This window comes from Melitaea cinxia, chromosome 19 (assembly GCF_905220565.1).
Source record: "Melitaea cinxia chromosome 19, ilMelCinx1.1, whole genome shotgun sequence".
In the NCBI taxonomy this organism is placed as follows: Eukaryota; Metazoa; Arthropoda; class Insecta; order Lepidoptera; family Nymphalidae; genus Melitaea; species Melitaea cinxia.
In genome coordinates this window covers 4738383-4762283 of record NC_059412.1, presented here as the reverse complement: position 1 = coordinate 4762283, position 23901 = coordinate 4738383, and the positions used below count along the sequence as shown (strand labels likewise).

General features: G+C 34.0%; 1 protein-coding gene and 1 long non-coding RNA gene across 2 annotated transcripts; one reads left to right on the top strand and one right to left on the bottom strand.

Annotated features, from left to right (window-relative positions):
• Positions 1-565: 565 nt before the first annotated feature.
• On the bottom strand, positions 566-22521 carry LOC123662933 (ankyrin repeat and LEM domain-containing protein 2 homolog). The gene is made up of 15 exons (XM_045597699.1): positions 22363-22521; positions 22039-22285; positions 21625-21780; positions 14977-15140; positions 13779-13919; positions 12012-12185; positions 10536-10688; positions 8733-8902; positions 6885-7928; positions 6263-6273; positions 4906-5021; positions 3980-4128; positions 3346-3477; positions 1747-1852; positions 566-830 (listed from the first exon to the last, which is right to left on the bottom strand). The coding sequence occupies exons 2-15, from the start codon at positions 22271-22273 to the stop codon at positions 738-740; spliced, it is 2844 nt and encodes a 947-aa protein (XP_045453655.1). The 5' UTR covers positions 22274-22285; positions 22363-22521; the 3' UTR covers positions 566-737.
• LOC123662934 lies at positions 17424-22015 on the top strand. Its single transcript, XR_006744576.1, has 2 exons — positions 17424-17484; positions 21627-22015. It is a non-coding gene; the product is annotated as an uncharacterized LOC123662934 (long non-coding RNA).
• Positions 22522-23901: the final 1380 nt, after the last annotated feature.

Genomic DNA, 23901 nt, shown 5'->3' with positions numbered 1-23901 from the left:
TTTTTCTTCAGAACTCTGCAACCCAAAACGAAAAATAATTTTCAAATAGTATAAGAGCTGTCACAAGTTCGTCATAATAATCGTTTACGATCCGGCTTAAGAAATAGATACACTCATGTGTTCAATGACAATGACATACATATGCAAGATAATACATATATCTGATAGGTTGCTTAGTTAAATCCAGACAACGTTTATCTATACAGATAAATAAAATTGGAGTGTCTGTTTGTAATATTAAAATAACCGCTTTTTACTAAATTCATATGTATGTAACTGTATATACAGTATATAGACCATCATCATCATCACTTCAGAATATCGCAGTACACTGCTGGACATAGGCCTCCACGCCATTTTTGGTGCGAGCTTGTGGAGACCTATATATACCAAAATAACATTATTTATAATTTTTGCTTGTTTGTCTGTTTGTTTGTTCCGGCTAAGCTCTGAAATGGCTGGACCGATTTTGACGAGACTTTCAGTGGCAGATTGGATTTGGATTGGATTTTTTTATTTTATTTTATAACTGAACTGAACAATAACTATTTTGTTAAATTCCGTTAATAAGTTAATAAATTAAGAAGGCAAGTTAGTTCTGTATATACCGTCCTTTTGTAAATTTTAACTATTCTTAAGCGCTCATTGGATGGTTATCCATTAAACACATAAGGGTATATATTTCTTTAGCCGAATCTCGTACTATAATAAAACGGCAGTCTGTAAGGTAGAGAAGTTCAAAAGCCGAAACTGACGTTGTGTCCGACTTTGTTAGAAGCGAGTGCCGCGCGGGGTGAATTGGGACCCGTCACACGAAGCCAGTTAGACATCTGGAATAGAAATATACGTTGTAATTAATTATTATTGAATTACTTCACTTCTTTACGCACGATTGACTTGGGGAGTAAGCTGGTGAATGCGTGACAAGAGCGTTAAGAAAAGTGTGATCGGGCGAGGCGAACGAAAGTTGAGAGGGAGATAGATAGAAGTTAAATGGAGCTAAACAGGTTTATTTCAGTCGTGTGATTTAAAGCACACTTGTTTTTTTTAATCGTCCTTATGAACGATTACCCTGATATTTAAAAATTAAAATATTTCATTGATGATGATGATACGCCGATTGTGAGATTTAAACAGAACTATGGAGGGTAGAGGAAAGGAGAACCATCTGCATGAAAAAGTGTCCGTAATAACGCGTTTAATAACGGTGGCGCTGCGGTAGCCTAGGATAAATTTTAAATAAAGCTCCAAAATTAATTAGAATAATAAAATCAGGTTTTCTCACAGCAGTATTTTGGTTATATAAACTAAAACATTTAAGACTACGTAAATATGAGGTTTTGTATACTGAAATTTTACAACTTTAGCCTTTAGTCATGATAATTTTTAAATATTTGACATCGGCAAACTTCATACCGTCTACAACAGCTATGTTCATATCGTCGTTCTTCGGACGTTTTTTAATAGATACCGGAAGCTTTAGTTTTAGTATACTGCTGGACACTTTTCCAATTTTTTTTGCATGTGTGCGAGAGTTTGCGTGCGTTTGTGTTTGTCTGTGCACATGCGTGTGTACATGTGTGTAACAACGAAACAACAGGAACGTTTGGAAAAATTCTAGTCAATTTTTTTAAAAAAATGTAAGTCTCCGGTCAGTTAGTTGTCGCCAGTAGTCCAAGAGCCTGTAGACAAAAGTCCCTAAAAAAATATTAAAGAATTAAAAAAAAAATAGTCCACGAGCCGTACCTGCAGCGTGACGGGCGCCAGCCTGTCCCGGCGCGGCGTGCTGCAGCGGCGCTCCTCCGGCAGCGCGACCGACGCCACGCTGTCGTCCAGGCCCGGCGCCGACCAGCTGGGGGACAACACGCGTGTACAGTTCGCGTCATGTGGGGGGGGGGGGGGGCAACACACGTGTATACTTCGCGGCATGTAAACAGAACGCTGGCCTTCGAGCTGTGCAAAGGCGATTTATCGGTCTATTTGCTGGTGAGGTAGGGCGCGGGGCGTGTGTATCACCGCGCCGCATAGTCGCCGATGTGCTACTGGTTGGACAATTCGACGTCGACTCAAAATTACGAAATAGTTTTACATAGAGAGAAAAAATATTTATAACGTATAATTCGCGTCATGTAAAAAGAACGCTGGCTGTCAAGATGCGCAAAGCTGGTGCGCAAAGACGTTAAAAAATTACAGTGTTACCAACTCTTAAAAAAACTTTTTCCTGTCTTTTTTTTTTTGAGCAGTCTTATTTGGTAAACAAACCCCTGTCAATCGTATTTCACGTTTTTTCCGCACTTATCACTCACTTTCACAACACATTAGCTTACGGACATTTGTAAAACCCCATTTACTATTTATTTCTATTCTATTGCTATTATTTTTAAATAAAGCTATTTCATTAAAAACAAATATCAATTTATCATTTTAAACACATAGAAACTATTAAAATACGAATATCGAGAGTACAGATAATTAATATTTTTGAATATGACATTTAAAAGGCAAATAGGGATGTTGTTATAATATTTTTAGAGGTGAATGAGTATAAGTGAATGAACAGCATGAGCCATAAAATAGACCATGTTCTTTATCTATATTTTAAATTTTCACGAATTATAATTTGTTAATCTAATTAAAATTCAATTAATAATTATAAATTATTGAATCCATCATACATTCCTATCCGTCACTGCTATATTGTGTCCTGTGCCCAAGGTTATCTGGAAGAAATCGCTCTTCAGCGATTTGCTAAATAAGACTGTTCCAAAAAAAATTGTATATAACTATATTGCGACTGATTTTTGAACTAAAACTTCTTTACGCACGCTCAAATTGGTGAGTAAACTGGTGAATGCGTTACGAGAGCGTTACGAAATGTGTGATCGGGCGACCCGAACGCAAAAAGAGGGAGATGCGAGCTCGCATTTTTTTCTACCTTTCTCTCATAGCCAGTTACGTTTTACTTCAGCCCTGTGATCTAAAGCACACTCGTTTTTTTTTTCTACACTCAAAATATTGATCATAAACCAATCGAATGATTCTCTTTATTAAATATATAAAAAATTACTATTTTAATTAATTTTAATAGTATATAAAAATGTTATTATCTTAACATTGTATTTAGCGAACAATTACATATAATAAAACCCAGACTCGGGGCGAAAATAATACTTAAACCCAAAACCAGCAGTTGGATGGTTATCCCGCCATAAGTTGGCTTTATAAGTTCCAAGATGGTAGTGGAACTGTGTTATCCCTTAGTCGCTATTAAGTTGTGAGTAAAAGGAATAGATTATTGAAATAAATATCATCTCATACTACGACAGGCTTTGATAAATAATTTACCGGTCCCTTTCTTCAGGTGGGTAGAGCGAGACGCAGTGTCTCCAGCGAAACACGTTGGGGAAGGTATCAGGCGAAACTCGCACGTCCTTCAGAGCCTCGAATACTAAACGATCCATTTTGGTCGGCTCCTCGCTGAAATATTATACATAAACATTATATTTGTTATCAAATCCATGCAATAAAATAGATAACAAATTAAACTTAGACATGATAACATACAAAAATTAGATTTTTTAATAAACAAGATGAGTTCAATGATTATTACAGTGATAACTATTTTCACGATCTATTAAGTGACAAAAATGCGTGTTACTCGGACTTGTGTCGGACCACTGTCAAAAAAATTAAAGCACTACATTTACGAACACGCGCACACATACTAAGTCGCGAGAGCTCACAGAGTACGTAGTAGTACGTAGTGTACGTAGAAGTACACAGCACATCTGTACTAATATTATATGAATGATTTGTCCGGATTCTATCTCGGGACTTTTAATTCACTTTTATATATTGTCATTGCCAACATAATCGAGGAAAGGCTAATGGAGCTATAGTCTCGAAAGAAGAAGAAAAAGAAGATGGCTTATAAAATATTTTTCTTTGCTTTATGTTATAAAAGTAGACAGCTATTTACCCATAAATAAATGGTTCTGTGATGGCGCGGTCGCTGGCGTCTTGCATTTTGTCTTCATCATCAGAGTCTTGTGAGGGCTGCTCGGAAGCTGTCTGGTACGCTTCCTCACTGTCCGACTTGCACGATGCTATCGAGTCATCATCTGAAATCTAAAATAATATGCAATTATTTGGCTAATCTGATTTTTTCAACGTTTCAATGTACTAAACATAAACAAGTGGTTTATCGAGGTAGTGCATATCCTGTTCAAATTCTGGAGCAGCCCGACTTGGCAAGTACCTTATATCTTAAGTTTAGTTATCATATCAAATCTTTAGTCCCAATTTATCGCTTGAACGTTCTGCGAAACAGCAGGATTTAAAAAAACGTGCCTAGAGTTACCATTGAGCAGAGTCAGTGCCTCTCAAGCTGCATTGCAAATATTGTATGACACCAAACATGAAAGTATAAACTTTGGTACACTCAGAGATAATACTAATAATACTGTTTATTGTAAAACATATAATTGTGTTTGCTAGCAAACGAAAAAAACCGACTTCAATTACATTGACAAAAATGTTGCCGTTTCATACGTAAACATTTTACCCTTATGCACCTAAAGAAGTTTCACTTCAAAAAATAATAAATGCACTAGTCGCTATTACGACTTCCGAAGGTTCCCCTCGATCTCTCTGGGATGCCATCATCAGATCCTGACAATTGGATATCTCCTTTCCAACGAACAAAAGAGTCATCAAAATCGGTTCATAAACGACGAAATTATCCGCGAATACAGATTATACGGTCGAATTGAGAAACCCCCTCCTTTTTTGAAGTCGGTTAAAAGAAACGTAACAAAAGTTGATACATATAAAGAAAGAGGTACACAGGCATTCTTATTGCTACTAGCAACAGGTAGCAAACTTATTATTTCTATAAAAACTCACCTCCGCCTCAACCACCTGACACTTGGCCACATCCACACTGTAGAGAGCTCCATCCCCACTGGGCAAATTTACACTTTGTGGCTTTTTGGCTTCCGCAGGCTGGCTCTTACCATCACCTGATGAGATAACACATATTTATGCTAATAAAGGATAAAGTATTAGTTGGTTTATACTAAGAAAGAAAATTTAGTATATTAAAATAAACATAAGCACACATTCTTCTGTTCTTATCGTAAGCGACTTAATGCTTGTGTTATAGGTTTTAATAGATAACTATAGCTAAAAAAATCCTTTCTTTTCGTTATAATATTAGTTTCTTTGTTATCCGTTTATTTGAAAACATTTAAAAAATAGGATCAGATTTTCAACAAAATTTTTAGGTCAAACTTTCACCATCACGAAGCTAGCTAAATTATCGAGATCATAAGATCACTACAAAAAGCAACACGGAGGGGAGTCGCCATAGCGTTTTTTGCCGATACAAAACTGTCTGTCATTTTTTGCGGGGGGGAAATCACTGACACGCACATATCATCTAATTCCCACACAAACAAAATCGTCTGTCACTACAAAACTCACACATACTAAATTAAAAACACACATAGATACATTCTGTGTCTTTACAGTATAATGACATCCCCACCTACACTGATAAGTTGCTTACAGCCGTTGTAAAAACTGTCGATACGCATTATCGATAAATTCAAGTACTCGGTTAGGGAAAAATTAGGTTTTTGAAGTGATACAAAGATAAGGTGTCATTATAAAGATGGACTTTATTGATCATGTACTACAATAATTATCATGTCAAAATAAACTAAATATTTATATCATTTTAAAAACCAGTGACAGTTGTATCTATTACTGATTTTTATAATGGATTAGTTTTCTATAAATATGACAAATACATTTTTGTGGGTTTTCTTTTTTCATTAACAAAGAAATGCTTGTGCCGGTATATTTTTCATTATTAATCTTGCCAGTTCCACACTTGAAACGATTTGAGCAAATTATACTATTTCCTTCTATTATTTCCAGGTTAGTTTGTTTTTACAATAAAAAAAATCCATGTATGCCTTAAATTTGGATCTTTAGGAAACTGGCAAAAATTAATATAAAACATTATGGTCGAAGTTCACACTCAGTTATTCTAGTGAAATGTGTTACTCGTAAAAAAACTCATAAAATAAATACTCGTAAGTATTGTATTATATTTAATTTAATGCAATTTTATTATAAAACTATGTAGATTAAAATTAAGCTCGCAATATTATATTATAAATAAATCAGAATCTCAAATATGTCTCTCTCCTCCTTTGCCTTTGCCATTTTTATCGATAACTATCTAAAAACAAACCGGTAACAACACTCGGCGACGGCAACTTCTCGGAAATAGACTCGGATCAGTCGCTCGACCGATCCGCATATTGTATGAGGGCGAGCGGCATGTGTTGGTAAACAAATCCGAAACAACACGACCGCTAACATTTGTAATTTTTAAGTTTAAAAAAGGTTTAAAAGAAGTATACAATAATAATGTAATTAAAAAATACATATGAAAGGTTACGATATCTTTTAGTAAATTTGACGTGGCAGATCTCTTTTTGCAGCAAAAAACAGAACAATTCGGCATTTTTTGAAGGACGTTAATTCAATCGCGCAACTAGATTTAGTCTAGTGATCAGTGCGGCTGCAACTAGTTTTATTGTACGCGTAGGACCATTTGGACTTATACCTTGACAGAGGGGAACGCCTGTACATGGCTACTCTCCTCCATGTTGCTTTATGGATCACTATCTTTATTAATATCCTAAATATCAATATTATTCGGGAGTTCAAAAGAGGATTTTCAAAAAATTCTTTAATATAGAAAAACCTATTGAACATTTTTTTTTTGTTTGAATTCGGCAATAACGAATCAATCTCTTAGTAAGTTCATCTCTTATTATTTGACATAAAGAGAAAATAATAAATTCCACTTACCAATATCCTGATCAAAGTTGAGTCGCCTGATAAAGCTCTCACTCTTCGGACTAGTCGACAACATAGATCTATTTTTCCTAAACGATGCGTTTCTCTTGCTATTTCTCTCGAAAACCTCAATTTTCCAATCGCACCTACATTTCCGTGCCCTTTCCCATATTTCTGTACATTCGATTTCGGAAACCGCAGGCGCCTTCATAACTTCAGTCTCCGTCAATTCTTCACAAATAAAACTCGCCAAGCACCTTACGTGCCCGTCTATAACGTGACTCATCTTGACTCTATTTGTCCTATACGTAAACGGTTTCCTCTCATCGTCCGAACTAAAAATATCATCATTTGGACACCTCAACTTTACTAAAAACCCCACTAAATTATTTATATCATCCAGGTCCTTCGTTTGTTGTTTCATCTTAAAAACTACTAGCTGAGCTAACCTCGAGTGTATTAGAGCGAAATCTATTGTTTTGAAGCGTTCGTCGTCCATGTAAGTAAATATTGTGTGTTGGAGATGTTTCGCTTCGGATTTTAAGGATTCTCCGGCTAGTTCTGGTTCCGCAGTTAGAGAGAAAATTAACGCATCGGCTATTCTCTTAGCGAACACTTGGCACGTCCTTTCTATACATAACAATCTACTGACCGAATGGTTTGTAGGCGGAGAGGATTCACCGTTTGCTATAACTGGTTTGGGATTCGGCTGTCTGCACAATCTTTGTTTTATTGGATCTGTCTTTTTATAATAAGGCCTGTCAGTGATCTGACAGGTTTTCATCGCCACACACAGTTCGGATATTGGACTTAACGCCGTATCGGTACTCTGTGGGGATATATTTCCTAAACTAATCCTCGAGATAGACAAATCGTCTGGTGATTGAAGAGATTGAATACTGTCACTGTATGCGAAAGAGCAAGCCGTTTCGTATTTGGCTTTGAGATAGTTTTCTAATAGCAAAAGACCTTCAGGTGATCTGAGATCTGTGAACGTGTCTAAAAACGGCCAGTATTCCTTCCAACCCACTTTCATTTGCTCCGCCAAGTTTCTGCAAGAATAAAAATATTTTACTTTATTATTATATTTTATTATAAATCTTTCTTTGATTAATTTTGTTATATATGACGTTAATTTAAATCAAATAAATAATAATTCCAATCATATGCCGATTTAAAGGTAAAAAAAAAACCATGGCCAGTTTGAAACTGTTATTCTGCGTTGCTGTTGCGATGAATTTAAAAGAAAGCGAATGAATTTTAAAGAATTTATAAAAATCATAAAAAAAAAATTTCGTTCATAATGTGTGTCTTGCGAAGTCAATAATATTATAATCCTTATCCTCGTTACATAGTATATGATATAGAAAAGACTGACTTCCAAACTTTCTGACTTTAAATTGTACAATTTGAAGCAAAAAACCAATAATTACTAAAAAATTAGGACCAAATATAGACAGTTTATAGCTAGAAGAGAGATATAATTTTAATTTGAATTATAACAAGTTAAAAGTTTTTTTAAGTGCTTCTGATGCCTACTTACTTAAATTAATTTTGGATTTAGGTTTGACTCAACTAATCTATTATTAATTTTCACCTATGATCGTTATGGACCATATATAAAAAATTGTGTGGTAAATTAATTATTCGATCTTCGCGCATAGCATCATTTGTCACGCTAACAAAGTAACTTTGTGTTATGGCCTCTCTTTAATATAACTTGACAATTAATAAAGTTGTATAGAAAGACATTTCCATTGCTCCATTCCAAAGAGAAAGAGAAGAAAGAATTACTATTATTATTGTAGTGTTATTTACTGACTACCCACAATACTACTGGAACACATATGCATTACCTGCCAACCGTCTCCAGTCCCTTGGTCATTTCTTTGAGCCTGAAGGTGGGTCGAGCTGAACGAGGAGGTGTTTTCCATCGTCTTCGGAAGGATTCTGCATCATTCGCCTCCATGGGACCAGCAAAGGCTCTGATCTCGTAGCGGGGAGACAGGGGATCTTGGTTTAAATCCTGTAGGAAAAGTTATTGCTGTAGGACAATTATGATTATACATATATATTTAAAATAATCGCTAAAATGTATGTAGGTTTAAAAATATTTATTCTAATTAAGACATGATTATCACTGCCATGAGAACACATTTATAACAAGCATTTAAAAACACAGTTCGACATCGCACTTGTAACAAATAAATTACAATGAAGTAACACAGTTATTTCAAATTAAAAACATTTAACGTATTGTTTCAATTTTAGTTACTTATCGTCGAAAGTGTACTTAACAAGTTCCTTTTACGTCAAACGAGTTTACATTTTTTATATTTGCGTGATGTTGATTATAAATTTTTGCACTAGTGATCATTGTTTTACCATAATTTGTTTGAATACTGGGTAGGACGAGAAAACTTTGTATGTACCTTAAGTTATGGAACACTACACTTGGAAATTATTTTTGTGTTGTTTATTATCATCAGTTTTATATCATCATATTAAGGTTTGCATAAATGAAATGTTAAATACTACCAAATACATAATAATAATAATTCACGAAAAAAATATATGTTCTGCTGTGTCAGTCTGTGTATATGTATATCCATATATGTAATATTAAAAGGCACTACAGTACATATCGTTTCAAAATAAATAGTGAATCGTCATTATCACTTCAGCTTAGCTTGATCAATAAAATTACAGTAACTTAGAAAGCCCAGTTCACATTGCTTCTTTTAACCTTTAGATAACACAGATGAGTCGGATGTAATTTTTAAAAATCAATATTTATTCGCAAAAATATGAACTCTCAACCCCTCGATCAGAAAGCAGTATAGATAAGCAATTTAAGCACTAGCTAGCATTAAAAAGTTATGATATAAAAACAATCGAATTGAGACCCCTTCATTTTTTTTTGGAAGTTGGTTAAAAATTACACTAAAGGGCTGTCTATGATGACAATGATAATAATGGTAATGACGATGGTGGACTCCTAGAGTTGTAAGCACAGTCAGTAACAACAGTAACTGCCTAATCAATTAATAAAAATAAAAGAATGCAAATTCGTTAAAATATCTATCAATAATTATTATGGTAAAATATTGAATAATTTAGTATGGCTTAGAGAAATAAATTATGACGAGGAAATGGCTGATTATTAAAAAATAAATTGGAAACTGAATTACTTACCGAATTCGCCAAAATCATTGATATTTAATTTTATAAGTTTTAGTTGTTTTCTTGGAAAAATTGTTTTATTATTTTAAATAAATGATAGTTATGATTATTGTAAATTATTTGTTCCAAATAAAGAATTTATTGTTTACAAGAATGACTATGATGATAATGGTAATAATCACTGAGGTAGGGCACAGCAGGAATTTCCTGCTCAAAATATGGAGCAGCCCGACTGGGGAAGTACCTCGACCTTACAGAAGATCACAGCTAAATAATACTGTTTTCAAGCAATGTTGTGTTCCTGTTGGTGAGTAAGGTGACCGGAGCTCCTGCGGGGATTGGGGATTGGGGCGGCAACGCGCTTGCAATGATTCCGGTATTGCAGGCGTCTATAAGCTACGGTAATCGCTTACCATCAGGTGAGCCGTACGCTCGTTTGCCGACCTAGTGACATAAAAAATAATGGCGATGATAACCGGCGGCTGTGCGGGCGTGAAGGGCAGGCCGATGGTGGGCGCGGCGCTGCCGTCCTCGGAGTGCAGCACGGGCACGTAGAACCGCTCGCGCAGCATACTGACGATACGCTGGGACGTCCCCTCGCCTGCGGTCGAGCTGCGGCTGCATACCACCTGGAATACAATACAATACAAATATACTTTATTGTACAACCAAAAACAATACAAATAACATAAAATAAAAAGAAACAAGCGAGAAATAATAATAATAATAATAATAATAATAATAACAAAAAAAGGAATGTACAAAAGGCGGTCTGGAAGCGACATACATACATATATGATCAATATTTTTCTTTTAATTAAAACTTCAGGTGAATGCGTGACGACGGCATTACGAAAATTATGATCAGGCGACGCGAATGGAAGTTGAGAGGGAGATATAAATTAGTGAAGATAGAAAGAGAGTTACGATTTCACGAAGTTTCACTTCAGTCGTGTGGTCTAAAGCACTCATTTTTTTGCTTATAAAGGTACCAAAGAAACGTACGGTTCACCTGATGGTAAGCGGTTACCGTAGACTTTAAACACTTGCAACACCAAAGGCATCGCAAGCGCGTTGACGACCCTACCCCCAACCCTGTCCAGGAGCTCTGGCCACCTTAATAACCACCGGAACACAACACTGCTTGACTGCTCAAAAACAGTATTATTTAGCTGTAATCTTCTGTAAGGTACTTACTCTTCTTGCGAAATGCTCTAGATTTTGAGCAGGATATTTCCAGCTGAGGCCTACCTCACAGAAAACGTACACATGGACAGGAAACGTACACATAAACCGAATATAAAAATTATCATATCAAAAATTTCAATCTAACGGGTACATCTGCTTAATTGGCTAGAGCGCCGACACGGTAAGTCGGAGACGCGGGTTCGAACCCCGCTGGAGCGGTCAATTTTTGATATGATATTCAAAAATATTTAGAAGGTACACATGTTTCATTTTTTTTTTGTTTCGATTATATAAAGGTCAATCCTTACTTCATTGTAATTGAACGTCTACTTGTTCTAATTTCTGTCATTAAAATTATTCATTTTTTTGTGTGCTAAAAGAGATCTCCTAAGTGGCAGTGTAACAATTTTATTTATCTTTCATGTGTATGCCTGATTTTAATCAAGGCGTAAATATTAGTTAACACAATTACGTACATTCGATACAGAATAGACAAACATTAACACAATCACTAAGCGAAACACGCAAAAGCACGAGGCGAGATGGCAGCACCATCGAGCAATCTACGTCGAGAATTAATCGGTGGACTTAGATGATTATTTCCAAGCTTATTAAAGTCATATTTTTATTACAATAAACCTGTATTTTCTTTCCTCGTATGTCCGCATAAAATCAATCAAACATAATAAAAAAGCGATAACGACACCAATTGTTAACAACACCTGTTCTAGCTCCATGGCTAATCAAAGTACAAGCATACTCACATCCGCCGGCGTTTCTCCATGTTTGTTCTTGGTGTTCTTATTGCACTGCGGAAATGACGTCAGTACATCGACAACATTTTCAGCTCCAAATTTTGACGCGAAGTGCAATGGGGTCTCATTCATTGCCTTATCCGGTGTGTTTAGATATCTGTCAACTAGAATTGTCGCGAACTCCTTGAAATGGAAAAATGTAAATGTATAATAAATAAATGATGTACATTGGCATCGATTTAAATATGTAATAGTAGAATGGTCATCCTTATCATTAAATTGAATGTCTACCTTCTCATAATGTTGACGTCATGATCATTGTAATTCATATTCTTTATTTTAAGTATCTTAATAAATATATAATAATAATTAAAAATTTTGTATTTTTATTGATTCAGCCTGCAACGACCCACTGCTGGGCAGAAACGTATATCTTTATTGCTCTAGTCTTTTATCAATTACAAGAGTTTACTTATGGTTTTCTAATGTTTACGCGAATTTCACTCATTATAATGAAGGAATTTTTTTAACACGGATTTATTTAACACGGCTTATTAAGTTTTTTTGATGCCCTACATTTTGGATACTTTACAGCAACCATGGTCACGGGAGGACTGCAGAGTTTACTTATTTAGAAATTTATTTATTTATTTAGATAACCAACAGCCTATACTTACAATTTTTATCATATATCATACGATAAATAATATAGCCAATAACATGTTTCCCAACGGTAAACAAATTTATATATATAAAAAGAAAGAAAGCAACAGTCACATGAGGCCCGTAATATGAGCAATGATGCTGAGTGAGTTTTACTCTTGCGAGTAATAGATAAATATATAATTAAACCCACGGTCACCTGCCTTCAAGGCGACTATACTTACAACTACACCAGAACATCTTGTCATTTTTATATGGTTTATACTTATTAAAATAAACAGAAAAGAATTATACCCGTTTCAACAATTCCTTACCCATTGTATTGTGTTATATAAAGAACAGGGTTGTCGCGAATATCCGCAAATGCGGTACTTCCGCATTGATTTAGACATCTTCACTCGCATCCGCATCTGCAGAAATTAATGGCAACTTTTGCGGATGCGGATTTGAAGTGAATGATGAAATGAAATGAAAAAGCGGGACCAGTGTGACACGTATTTCAAAATATATCCGCATTTGTGGATGTCAACATTTTTGCATTCGCAACAACCCCGATGGAGAAGTTATAAATTAAAAAAAAAAATCTTTTATATAAATTAATATCATTTTAGAAGTGCTACACGATTAATTTGTTTGCAAACATATCCCTGTTAAAAAAACTAGTACTTTTTAGTTTAAATTTAATTTTAAAATGTAGGAATTGCAAATTGAATGATAAGCAATTTCAAGGTATTAATATCATTGAGTAATTCAGTCTGTAATATCTCACTGCTGGGCGTATGCCACTTTCACCATATAGGACAATGATCGGAGCTTAATTCACCATGCTGATCAACTGGCGGTTGACAGATACATTCCCTAACGTGAGTAACGATTGCTATCAGGTGTATATGATAACAACCGGGACCGACAGCTTAACGTGCTCTCCGAGGCACGATGGGGAGACCCACAAGGACAGAACACCTTACGGAAAACATACATTCGTACAAATACAAATACCCATTCCGAGTGGGAATCGAAGCCACGACCGCTGGTCCTAAGGCAACTATACACATCCTTACAACAAAACGATTGTGTTGTAATACAGCCTAGTATTTAATAAAATTGAATTACCTTACAGGAGTCAGTATCAGCGTCCATACCATACAAGGTCTGTACGAAAGCAGGGTTTCCAACCGTTGTCAATAATAAGTTGCATATTTCAGCGTTCTTTGACTTTGCTGCTATGTGAAGTGCATTGTAACGAGCTCCTTCCTGTAAATATTAAATTTTTATTGTTTGTTTGAATGTTGTATCACAGAATCTAGCGCTAGATTTAAGGAACCATATTATGTTTGTTAAATTTGTTTGTCGCTTCATAGTAGGGGAGTATCATAGCTAAACGCTAATTATTTTGTATACTATTATTCGATAGTATGGACCTTATCTAAAATAAACATATTATCATTAAATGTCTTTACACTCCCTGTAGACCCTACAGTGTAGGGTATAACTGCAATTCTATTTTGATGGCCTATACAAACATTTGTCATGAGCGTAGATTAGATAAAAAACTACAACTTTTGGTTTTGCAACTCGTCTATAGAAATATCAAACAAATAGACAAACTTTTATATGTTGTATCTATACTAATATTATAAAGCTGAAGAGTTTGTTTGTTTATTTGAACGTGTTAATCTCAGGAATTATTGGCCCGATTTGAAAAATTATTTTAGTGTTAGATAGCCCATTTATCAAGCAAGGCTATAACTTATATATCGTCACGCTAAGACTAATAGGTACGCAGCACCAATGAAGAATGTTTCATAATCGGGTTTTTTAGAGCTTCCCCAGCTCTGCTGAACATAGGCCTCCACAAGTTCTCTGAGTGAACTCACGTGTGTTGCCAATAGTCGCCACGCTGGACAGGCGGGTTAGCGACCTTAGGGCTGGATTTGTCGCACCGATGACGCTGCCCGTCTTTCGGCCTGTTTATTTCAAAGCCAGCAGTCGGATGGTTATCCCGCCATCGTTCGGCTTTTTAAGTTCCAAGGTGGTAGTGGAACATAGTATAATCCCTAAGTCACCTCTTACGGCACCCACGGGAAGAGAGGGAGCGGCTGTATTCTTTACTGCCGTAACCACCAGCAGTGTTTTGTTCCTGTGGTGATTAAGATGGTCAGAGCTCCTGGACAGGGTCGGGGGTAGGGTCGGTAACGCGCTTGCGATGCTTCTGGTGTTGCAGACGTCTATAGGCTACAGTAAACGCTTACCATCAGGTGGGCCCGTACGCGTGTTTACCAACCTAGTCGTAAGAAAAAAAATATCCTACTTGAAGAATTGCCGGTGTATTTCCACTGCTGACGAGGTATCTCGGGTTAGACCATATGCGATCCTTCACAGTCTCCGCTAAACCAGACTCTATCGCCTTCCGCAACGACACCATATCTTGAGGCGAAGGCGCCTTGAACGGGTACGGTTTCTCCCCCATTAACGCTGAAATTATAAACTTAATTATAATAAAAATCCATAATCCATAATAGTCTTTGGTTTCGACTTAATGACGATTACACCTATTTCTTTAAACTTTTTTTTTTTAGTTTTCCAATACTTATAGCTTAACAGAATATTTAGTAGACCATAGGAAAATTTCAGAGGTTTTCAGAAGGACATTTTTATTAGTACGACAAGAAATGAAAATATTTATTTCGCCATAAGGTGTATACATATGTACTTAATGAACGTCAAAAAAATCAACATTCTCAAAAAAAGTCAAAAAAAATAATATCAACATCTAAACATAAGGCACATTACAAACTTAGCTAAAGTACTTAGCAAAGCTGTTATGAAGTAACCTAGTAACAATATTTAAGGTAGGTACACTAAATCCTAGTATCTCTGTAGACATTTGACAATTCGCAAGAAGAAAGTGTCAGGTCCGCTAGGTTATTATAATTTTAAAAAATGCGAATTCTTAATAGCTGAATTTTAAAATCACTTTTATGTTAAAATTCGAAAAACTGTGTATTATTATATATTTTTTTTATATCACTAGGTCGGCAAACAAGCGTACGGCTCACCTGATGGTAAGAGATTACCGTAGCTTATAGACACCTGCAACACCAGAAGTATCGCAAGCGCGTTGCCGACCCAATCCCCAATCCCCCCAGGAGCTGTGGTCACCTTACTCACCAACAGGAACACAATACTGCTTGAAAACAGTATTATTTTGCTGTGATCTTCTGTAAGGTCGAGGTACTACCCCAGTCGGGCAGCTCCCATATTTTGAGCAGGAAATTCCTGCTGTGCCCTTCCTCAGTTATTATACAGACTTTGCCAAGATTAATTTAAATACAATAAAAATACACACAAAAACATAAATTTGCATAAAACGACAGTCGAGTAAAAATAAAGCTAACAAGGATACTACTAAAAGTTCCGTTAACGTTTTTAAGAATATAATCAGCAATTAATTAAAAATACAGAGATATTATTGATGCATGTATCATTTGTTCGTCTGTTTTTTTATTTTAAATAAAAAGTATAATTATTTTATACTATTCCGTCATAAGAGGGCGTTCATAAAATATGTGAGATGTTTGGAGGGGGGGGGGGGGCTCGGCAAATATCACGCAACTTTTTTTCTGATTGAAACAAAATAATGTCAATAACAATCCAACGCGTTTACGTAAGAAACCCACATTTTGAAAATCTCACTCACGTGAGATTGGGGAGCTAGGGGAGGGGCTTGAATAAAATCTCACGACATCTCACCAGGGGGGAGGGAGGGACAGAAAATTTAAAAAAACACCTCACGTAATTTATGGACGCCCCCTAACTAATGAAATTACGGAAATCTTTTTGATGATAGTATTACAGTTTTTATTCATTTTATTGTTTTATTAACCTATTTTTTATTATTACTTTGTAATTTGAGTGGATATAAAAATCTCTATTTTATTCTCTTATTCTATCATAAATGTATTTATATAATAACTGCAACTTTTAAACGTTTAATATTTTATCTGCAGAGGAAATAATATCGGAAGTCAAAACATACTGTGTTTGCAAATATCTTTTTAATAAAGAAGGTTATTTCAATACGCTGCACAAACACGTAGCGCTTATAGTTGTAAAATAATTCTCATTTAAACTTTAATAGCTATAAACAATGATGTGGACCAATTAACTATTTAAGAAATAACACTTAAAAGACAATTGAAATCTATGAAGTAGTTTGGATTTACTAGATGATTCATATTTACATAAAATTTCCGAGATGAAGATATAAAAATATTAGTACATTGGCATATGTAGTTCTATTTTGGCCTGGGCCTCTATGTTAGTAGAGGTATACTACAAAACAAAAATTAATATAACCGATTTCGTAGGTATCTATCTTTTTGGCTTTTTAAGTTCCAAGGTGGTAGTGGAACTGTATTATCCCTTAGTCGCCTCTTACGACACCCACTGGAAAAGTGGTAGTGGCTATATTCTTTACTCCCGTAACCACACAGCTTATTTACTTACTTAACTCATCATCAGTCTCTTGTGTCAGTGCTATCCCATAGTCGCCTCTTACAACACCCACTTACTTAACTGCGGTTCTTTAAATGGAAGTCTTTGTAGGTGTTCTCGAACATATTCTACGTGAAAAAAAACCTAGCCTTTTTTTAATTTTATTTTGCTTAATATACGAATTTCTCTAGCAAAGTAGTTCTCTATACACCTCCTTGCATTGAAAATTATAGACTTTCATCGTGATCTTTAACACCTACAGGATACCTCATTTAAAGGACCACAGATAGCAGTCGAACACCTTGCATACGGCTATGCTTCTGTAAGTAGGATAACACACGCAAGGGCGGCTAAATCATCAGGATTTATTCAAGTGACAAAAAAAAAAAAAACAAATCGAGTCCGTTATGGTAACACACATTAAAATACAGTAGAATTAAGAACCTTCTCCTTTAAAATAATGAAAATTGTGCTTGCAATTAGTGTGTTTACTTAATTTGGTAAAAAAATTAAATCAATTAGAAAAGGCGGTAAATTTTCGGTGGGCCCGGGGCGGCAAAAAACTGCGCTATTCCACTTGACTGTGAGTGTGTATTCTTAACAATGATGAGTCCTCAGTTATTTGTATCGACCCGATTCTGTTATTAATTGAATTCGTATTTTAATGCCCATTACTCACGAGCGTCTGTCGCTACCTGTTTTTGGCTAATGTAACGATGTTTTGACCTATTTAGCCTAACGTATTACATAACAATATATTTATTATGATGTATATTGCGCATGTAAATATAACACTTATATTATACCTATATATGTATATTATTTTTTTATTTATTTCTTTCTCCATTTTTTTTTTTTGCATATAATCTCGTTGTTAGTTTTGACATAGTTGTTGTTGCGTAATAATCGACTATAAAACATAACGCTATCTAATAAAAGCTTAATAGTGATTTAAAACAATGACCATAATAATAATCTAAATACTTTTTAAGTTATCAGCAAGTACCAAAATTTGGGTAAAAAGCGAGATATGGCATATGTCAATGGTTAGAACTTACATATTAAAGTTTTTAGATAAATGACTTACTTCATATACGATATGTATATTAATAGTACAGTTCAGTTTGCATTAAATAAAAAAATAAAAAAATTACATTATAATTTTTGAATAAACAATTATAATTTTCTAAAAATAAATATAGTTTCTTTTTAATTAAACTTCAATTCAAATACCACAATTAACAAACTTTTGGGGGTTATCAAATGGAGAAATATATCAATGAATTGAAGATAAGTAAAGAATTCAATAACAATCAATTTCTCTAAAGATAACGTAAACAGGTCAGTGAATTATCTTGTCTTGATGTGAGGTTATTGAACTTAAAACAAAACAAAGGTACCTTTGTACAAGATTTATTTATATGTAATTTATATTTTAAAATTAAATCTTTTCCTATGCAATAATTTTACTTTTATTTTTTTTTTGTTTGCAACATTATTATATTTGTAAAAAAATTACATTTTTACGAAATGAATTAACAGTAATTTTTAATTAGTTAATTAGATAAAAATGACCTACGATTTAAAAATTTTACTAATAACCTAATGTAGCCTAACTAAGCTTTAGCTGTCTATTCTTTTAGCCCACTGAATGTTTATTGATGTAAGATTAAGCAAATTTATTATATGATTTATATGAGCTACTTATTTTATTTTTATATAGGTATAGGTATGTAAGAAATCTATATATATAAGAGATTTTCACATATATATTGACTCATCATTATTTCTCTGGAACCATCAGGCATAGACTTGAAATTTGGTAGGAATATTCCTTTTGCCAAGTAGAGGTCAGCTAAGAATGGATTTTAAGAAATTCCACCCACAAGGGGTTTCGGGGGACGTTAACAATGGGAAATTAGCATTTTTAAACTAGTTTCTATCGGATCCAAATTTTGTAGGAATCTCTATCTCTCTCTATCTATATAGGATATATCTCTATCTATATAGGATCAACGAGCGGATTTTATTATAAGTCATCCCCAATAAGGATTGAAGGGGTGGGCGTTAACAACGAAAATTTTAAATGTATGTAACTGCGAAACTACTGAATCAATTTTTATCAAATTTTGGATTTGATCCAACTTGGAAAATAGGGTAGGTTTTTCGCAATTGGACCCGGTTGGTGGCGCTGCTATCGGTATGTAGCTCCGAAACTACATAGCAAATTTTTATCAAATTTTGTAAGCATCTGTAATTTGGTCTGACTTGGAAGATATGGTAGTTTCTATCTCAATTGGACCTGGTGTAGGTGGCGCTGCTATCAATATGTAACTCTGAAACTACTGAACCAATTTTTATCAAACTTTATAAGCATCTGTAATTTGGTCTAATTTGGAAGATATGGTAGTTTTTATCTCGACTGGACCCGGTAGGTGGCGCTGCTATCGGTATGTAGCTCCCGAAACTACTGAACCAATTTTTATCAAGTTTTGTAAGCATCTGTAATTTGGTCTGACTTGGAAGATTAGGTAGTTTTTTTTCCAATTGGACCCGGTAAGGGACGCTGCTATCAGTATGTAAGCTAACAAATTTGGTAGCTGTTTTCCGGACAGGACAACGTCTGCCGGCTACTGTTATTCGACCGAGTTTTTTTATTCATAAAAATAAATGTTTGTCGGTATGTCCTTTATAGAATCGTAAACTATGTATTTGATCATATTATGATCTTCATCAAAGTATTGTGCATGAGCCCACAAAGATTTCTGAGTTGGTACGACAAAAAAATAAATAAGAAAAAGCGCAGTAACGCACGCAGGGTACAGCTAGTATATAATAAAACTCAACGTCATTTGGTGTTCATTTTGATATACATAAACTAGTTAATATTCCAAGTTTAGGAATTTTTATCTTCATTTAGTTTTTAATTTAATTCTATTATATCATACAATATCTACTTAGTTTAAGCAGAGACGGATGTAAAAAAAAACTGAATATGAGAACATAGTCACTGTTTTAACGCTGACACTCAGTATATGGATTATAAACATTAATATTTATAAAACAAGAAAGGTTATCGTTAAGGGATCGTAAATTCTAATCATATTGCATTCACATGATAAAACAATGACTGAGAAATGATTGACAAGCACTTACATGTAAACAAAACAGTATTTTACAATATCATGAAGATTTTATTAATAAAATCGCGCATTAAAGAAATCGCTCTTCAGCGATAAGATCGCCTTTGTACATCTTTTAGTTGTAATTACTACTGTTTGTTTATATTTTGGTGTACAATAAAGTATATATTATTATTATTATTATTAATAATAGCGTTAGAACTTATATTCAATTTTATATTACTAGTGGTCGCCCAGAGGTCGAAATTCGACCATAATTAAAAATTTAAATTAGAGAAAACCAAAAAATTATGAAAAAAATAACCTTTGACTACAAACTTTGACAATCAACAAAAGAATATAATATGCATGTGTGTCAAATACATGGTAGTGGTAATAATTATTATTGTATTTAATATATTTCATATACTTTAAAAAAAATATCAGCATTCTGCACTCCTCTAAATAAACTATAAGTGTGCGAAATTTCATACTACTCCGTCCGCGTAATTTTCGTAAAAAAGGGTACAAAGTTTTTGCTTCACATACTGATATATAGATATATTATTTTATTTTTATTTTGATATATAATATTAAATAATATAATTAACTTATCATTTTAAATTTAATATAGTATTTTTAATCTGCAAATTTTAAATAAAAGTATAATTGTTTAGAAATAATCTTCAACAAACAAAAGATTACAAAGACTTCCTGTGCCATCTCAAATAAAGTTTAATTTAACGTTAGGTGTATAAAAAATTACAAGGTTTTATAATTTTTGCATGAATTTATATGAACATTATGATGTAGATAGATTTTTTGATTGTAATAGTCGAGGTAGATTATATAACTATGTTATTTATTAGTTCATTCACCATGAGAAAACTACATAAAAAATAGCTTTTAAAATTTTACTCCATGATTTGTGATTGCAAATTGTCACCACACTGCAAATATTTTATTTTAACATTATTCATATTTGAAGCTCATTATATAGATAGATATTATATTCGTCTTTAGTTACGTTAGTCAGATTTAAGAAGATTCTGAAATTTTTCTGATTCTGAAAATTTTCCTTTTTCTTGTTATTTATTTTACATTTTTTATTTTAACAAAACTAGATACTTCTTAAAGCTTTGAGTTTATCATAGACTAACAATATAATCAATGTATATGTACAGCTGCTCTGATTAAATTTCTTTCCATATGTATATTTGTATTACCTGTTTATGGTTTAGTAATTTAAATGTATATTAATTGTGAAAGGTGAAAATATATAAAACAACGTAACAAGCAAAGTATATCTAGTTTTGTATATATTTACAAATACAACTTACAGTTTCCGTTCCCTTCATGAATCTCGACCGGCTCTGCACCTCTGAGAGCAAAGGAAACAGCATCCCTGTGTGATCTGAATACTTTGAACCTCGCTGATTTGTACCGACGGAACAGTTCCATTGCTTCCAATTTATTTTCATATACATGTATAGCCTCTGTTAAGTAATAATTATATTTAATATAATATTTTTGTAACTAAAATAATTTTGTTTACTACTCACACATGACAAAATTTTGGCAATGAAAATTTTACATTTAAACTAAGAACTTTATTTGAATGCGTGACACAGGCAGGTCTATTATTGTCCATCGACCTATATTTAGTTGATAAGATTATTTTTTTGATAAGAACAAAAACAAATAAAAGAAGAGTAATTTTCAATTATCTAACTATAAGATTTTTTTTTACTTACCTACATCTGGCCCCTTTTTATCCTCACAAGGTATATAAACTCCATAATATTTTGCTGAAGTCTCCGTGGCTGGTGGACTATCAGCACTGTGCCTCTTACCAAGAGCATCAAGTCTAAAAAACCTACTGATCAAACCTATCGCACCATCCTTTTTATCACTTGGTGATATACATATCTCTTCTTTTATACCCCCAATATCCTTATTACACTCCGGAATAAGCACGGCCTTCGACATTTCGTCTCGTAACTGAAAATAGTAAACAAAAAAACTGTTTTGTTTGTGACGCAAACGGTTTATTTTTACAACTTTGTCTGTATATTCACCTCAATATAAAAACTGTCATAAACTCATAGTCGTAAATTTACTTTGGAATATTATTTACTGATTTCAGCACATTTTTCGTTCTAATAAATGCACAATAAAATTATGGGAGTGTTTCAAACTGAACATTGATAAATTGAAATACAAGTAGCGAATCGGATGATGCGATGACGCATGTGACGTTTTAATCTGACGTACTCTTTGATCTGACGTATAATTTTGCACAGATATGAAAAAAAAACGTCCAGACTTCAGAAGAGCTTGAATTTGAAAACAAATATTTAATTTTGTTTACAAAAGGTTTTGTATGTTAATGATGTAATTTTAGAATATCACGGATAGTACCTGTATTTAATTATGTACCTATATGTTATATTTATTATTGGGCCTTTAGGGACTATTGTAGTGTCGTAATAAAAGTCTTCTCAGAAGGTGTCGATCGAATATATTTATTGAATAAAAAATGTCAATATTTAATAAGTATTAACAATAAAAAACTAAGTACAATAGTTCATAAGGTTTATGACCAATCAGAAAATGTTTATTAGTTAAAACGTGCGTCTCTTTCTCGCACGTGGCTATCTCTTTCTCCGCGCGTGCCGCTTTGATGACTCGTGCGTATCGTAAAAATTCGGGAGGTGTGGTAGCGCAGAGCGACAATTAATAGGACATACATTAAGAATATTAATAGGACAGACGTTCCCGCGGCTCGCTCTTTTCGGCGGCGTGATTATACTTCGTGAAGATGTAAATGAAGAATACTTGCGAGTTAGCTTGAAGACTTCTGTGAAGATCTGTGCATGTGATTGCTGGTGCATCCGCTTGCATGGTGTGCTGTGCTACTTTCAAACAGTTCTTTTCAGAGCTAAAGACGTCTTGTTTCTCGAACGTAAAACAGTTCTTTTCAGAGCTAACAATTTTGTTTCACGAACATTAAATCAGCTCTTTTCAGAGATATGTACTTCCTGTTTCACGAACGCGTCAATGTTTCTTGGTAACGGTAATGGCTTGAGGCTATGAACGGTAAAGGTATTTTTAAGGTAAAGGTATCGGTAAGGTTAAATGGTTATAATTGTGTTTGCTCGCAAACGAAAAAAAACCGACTTCAATTACATCGACAAGTAATACAACGTAGATCGACGAAAAAATAGTCAAGCAACTACGCGTTATCAAAGATTACTCAAAAAGTAGTTATCAGATCTCGATAAAATTTATATATGACGACATGATAAACATCAGCTTTCGATTAAATTAAAAATTATCAAAATCGGTACACCCAGTAAAAAGTTATTGCGGATTTTCGAGAGTTTCCCTCGATTTCTCTGGGATCCCATCATCAGATCCTGGTTTCCTTATCACGGTACCAAACTAGGGATATCCCCTTTTCAACAAAAAAAGAATTATCAAAATCGGTATATCCAGTAGAAAGTTATGCGGTATAATATAACGTAGGTCGACGAAAAAAGCGTCAAGTAAAAACGCATTATTAGATATAACTCGAAAAGTAGTTTTTAGATCTCAAATAAATTTAAATGGGCAAA

Coding starts and splice junctions, on each gene's coding strand:
- LOC123662933 (XM_045597699.1), bottom strand. CDS start 22,273: ATGTCGAAGGCCGTGCTTATTCCGGAGTGTAATAAGGATATTGGGGGT. Junction 10,689..12,011: donor ATGGAGAAACGCCGGCGGAT/GTGAGTATGCTT, acceptor ATTGTATTCCAG/GTGGTATGCAGCCGCAGCTC. Junction 1,853..3,345: donor CCACCTGAAGAAAGGGACCG/GTAAATTATTTA, acceptor GTTGTCCCCCAG/CTGGTCGGCGCCGGGCCTGG.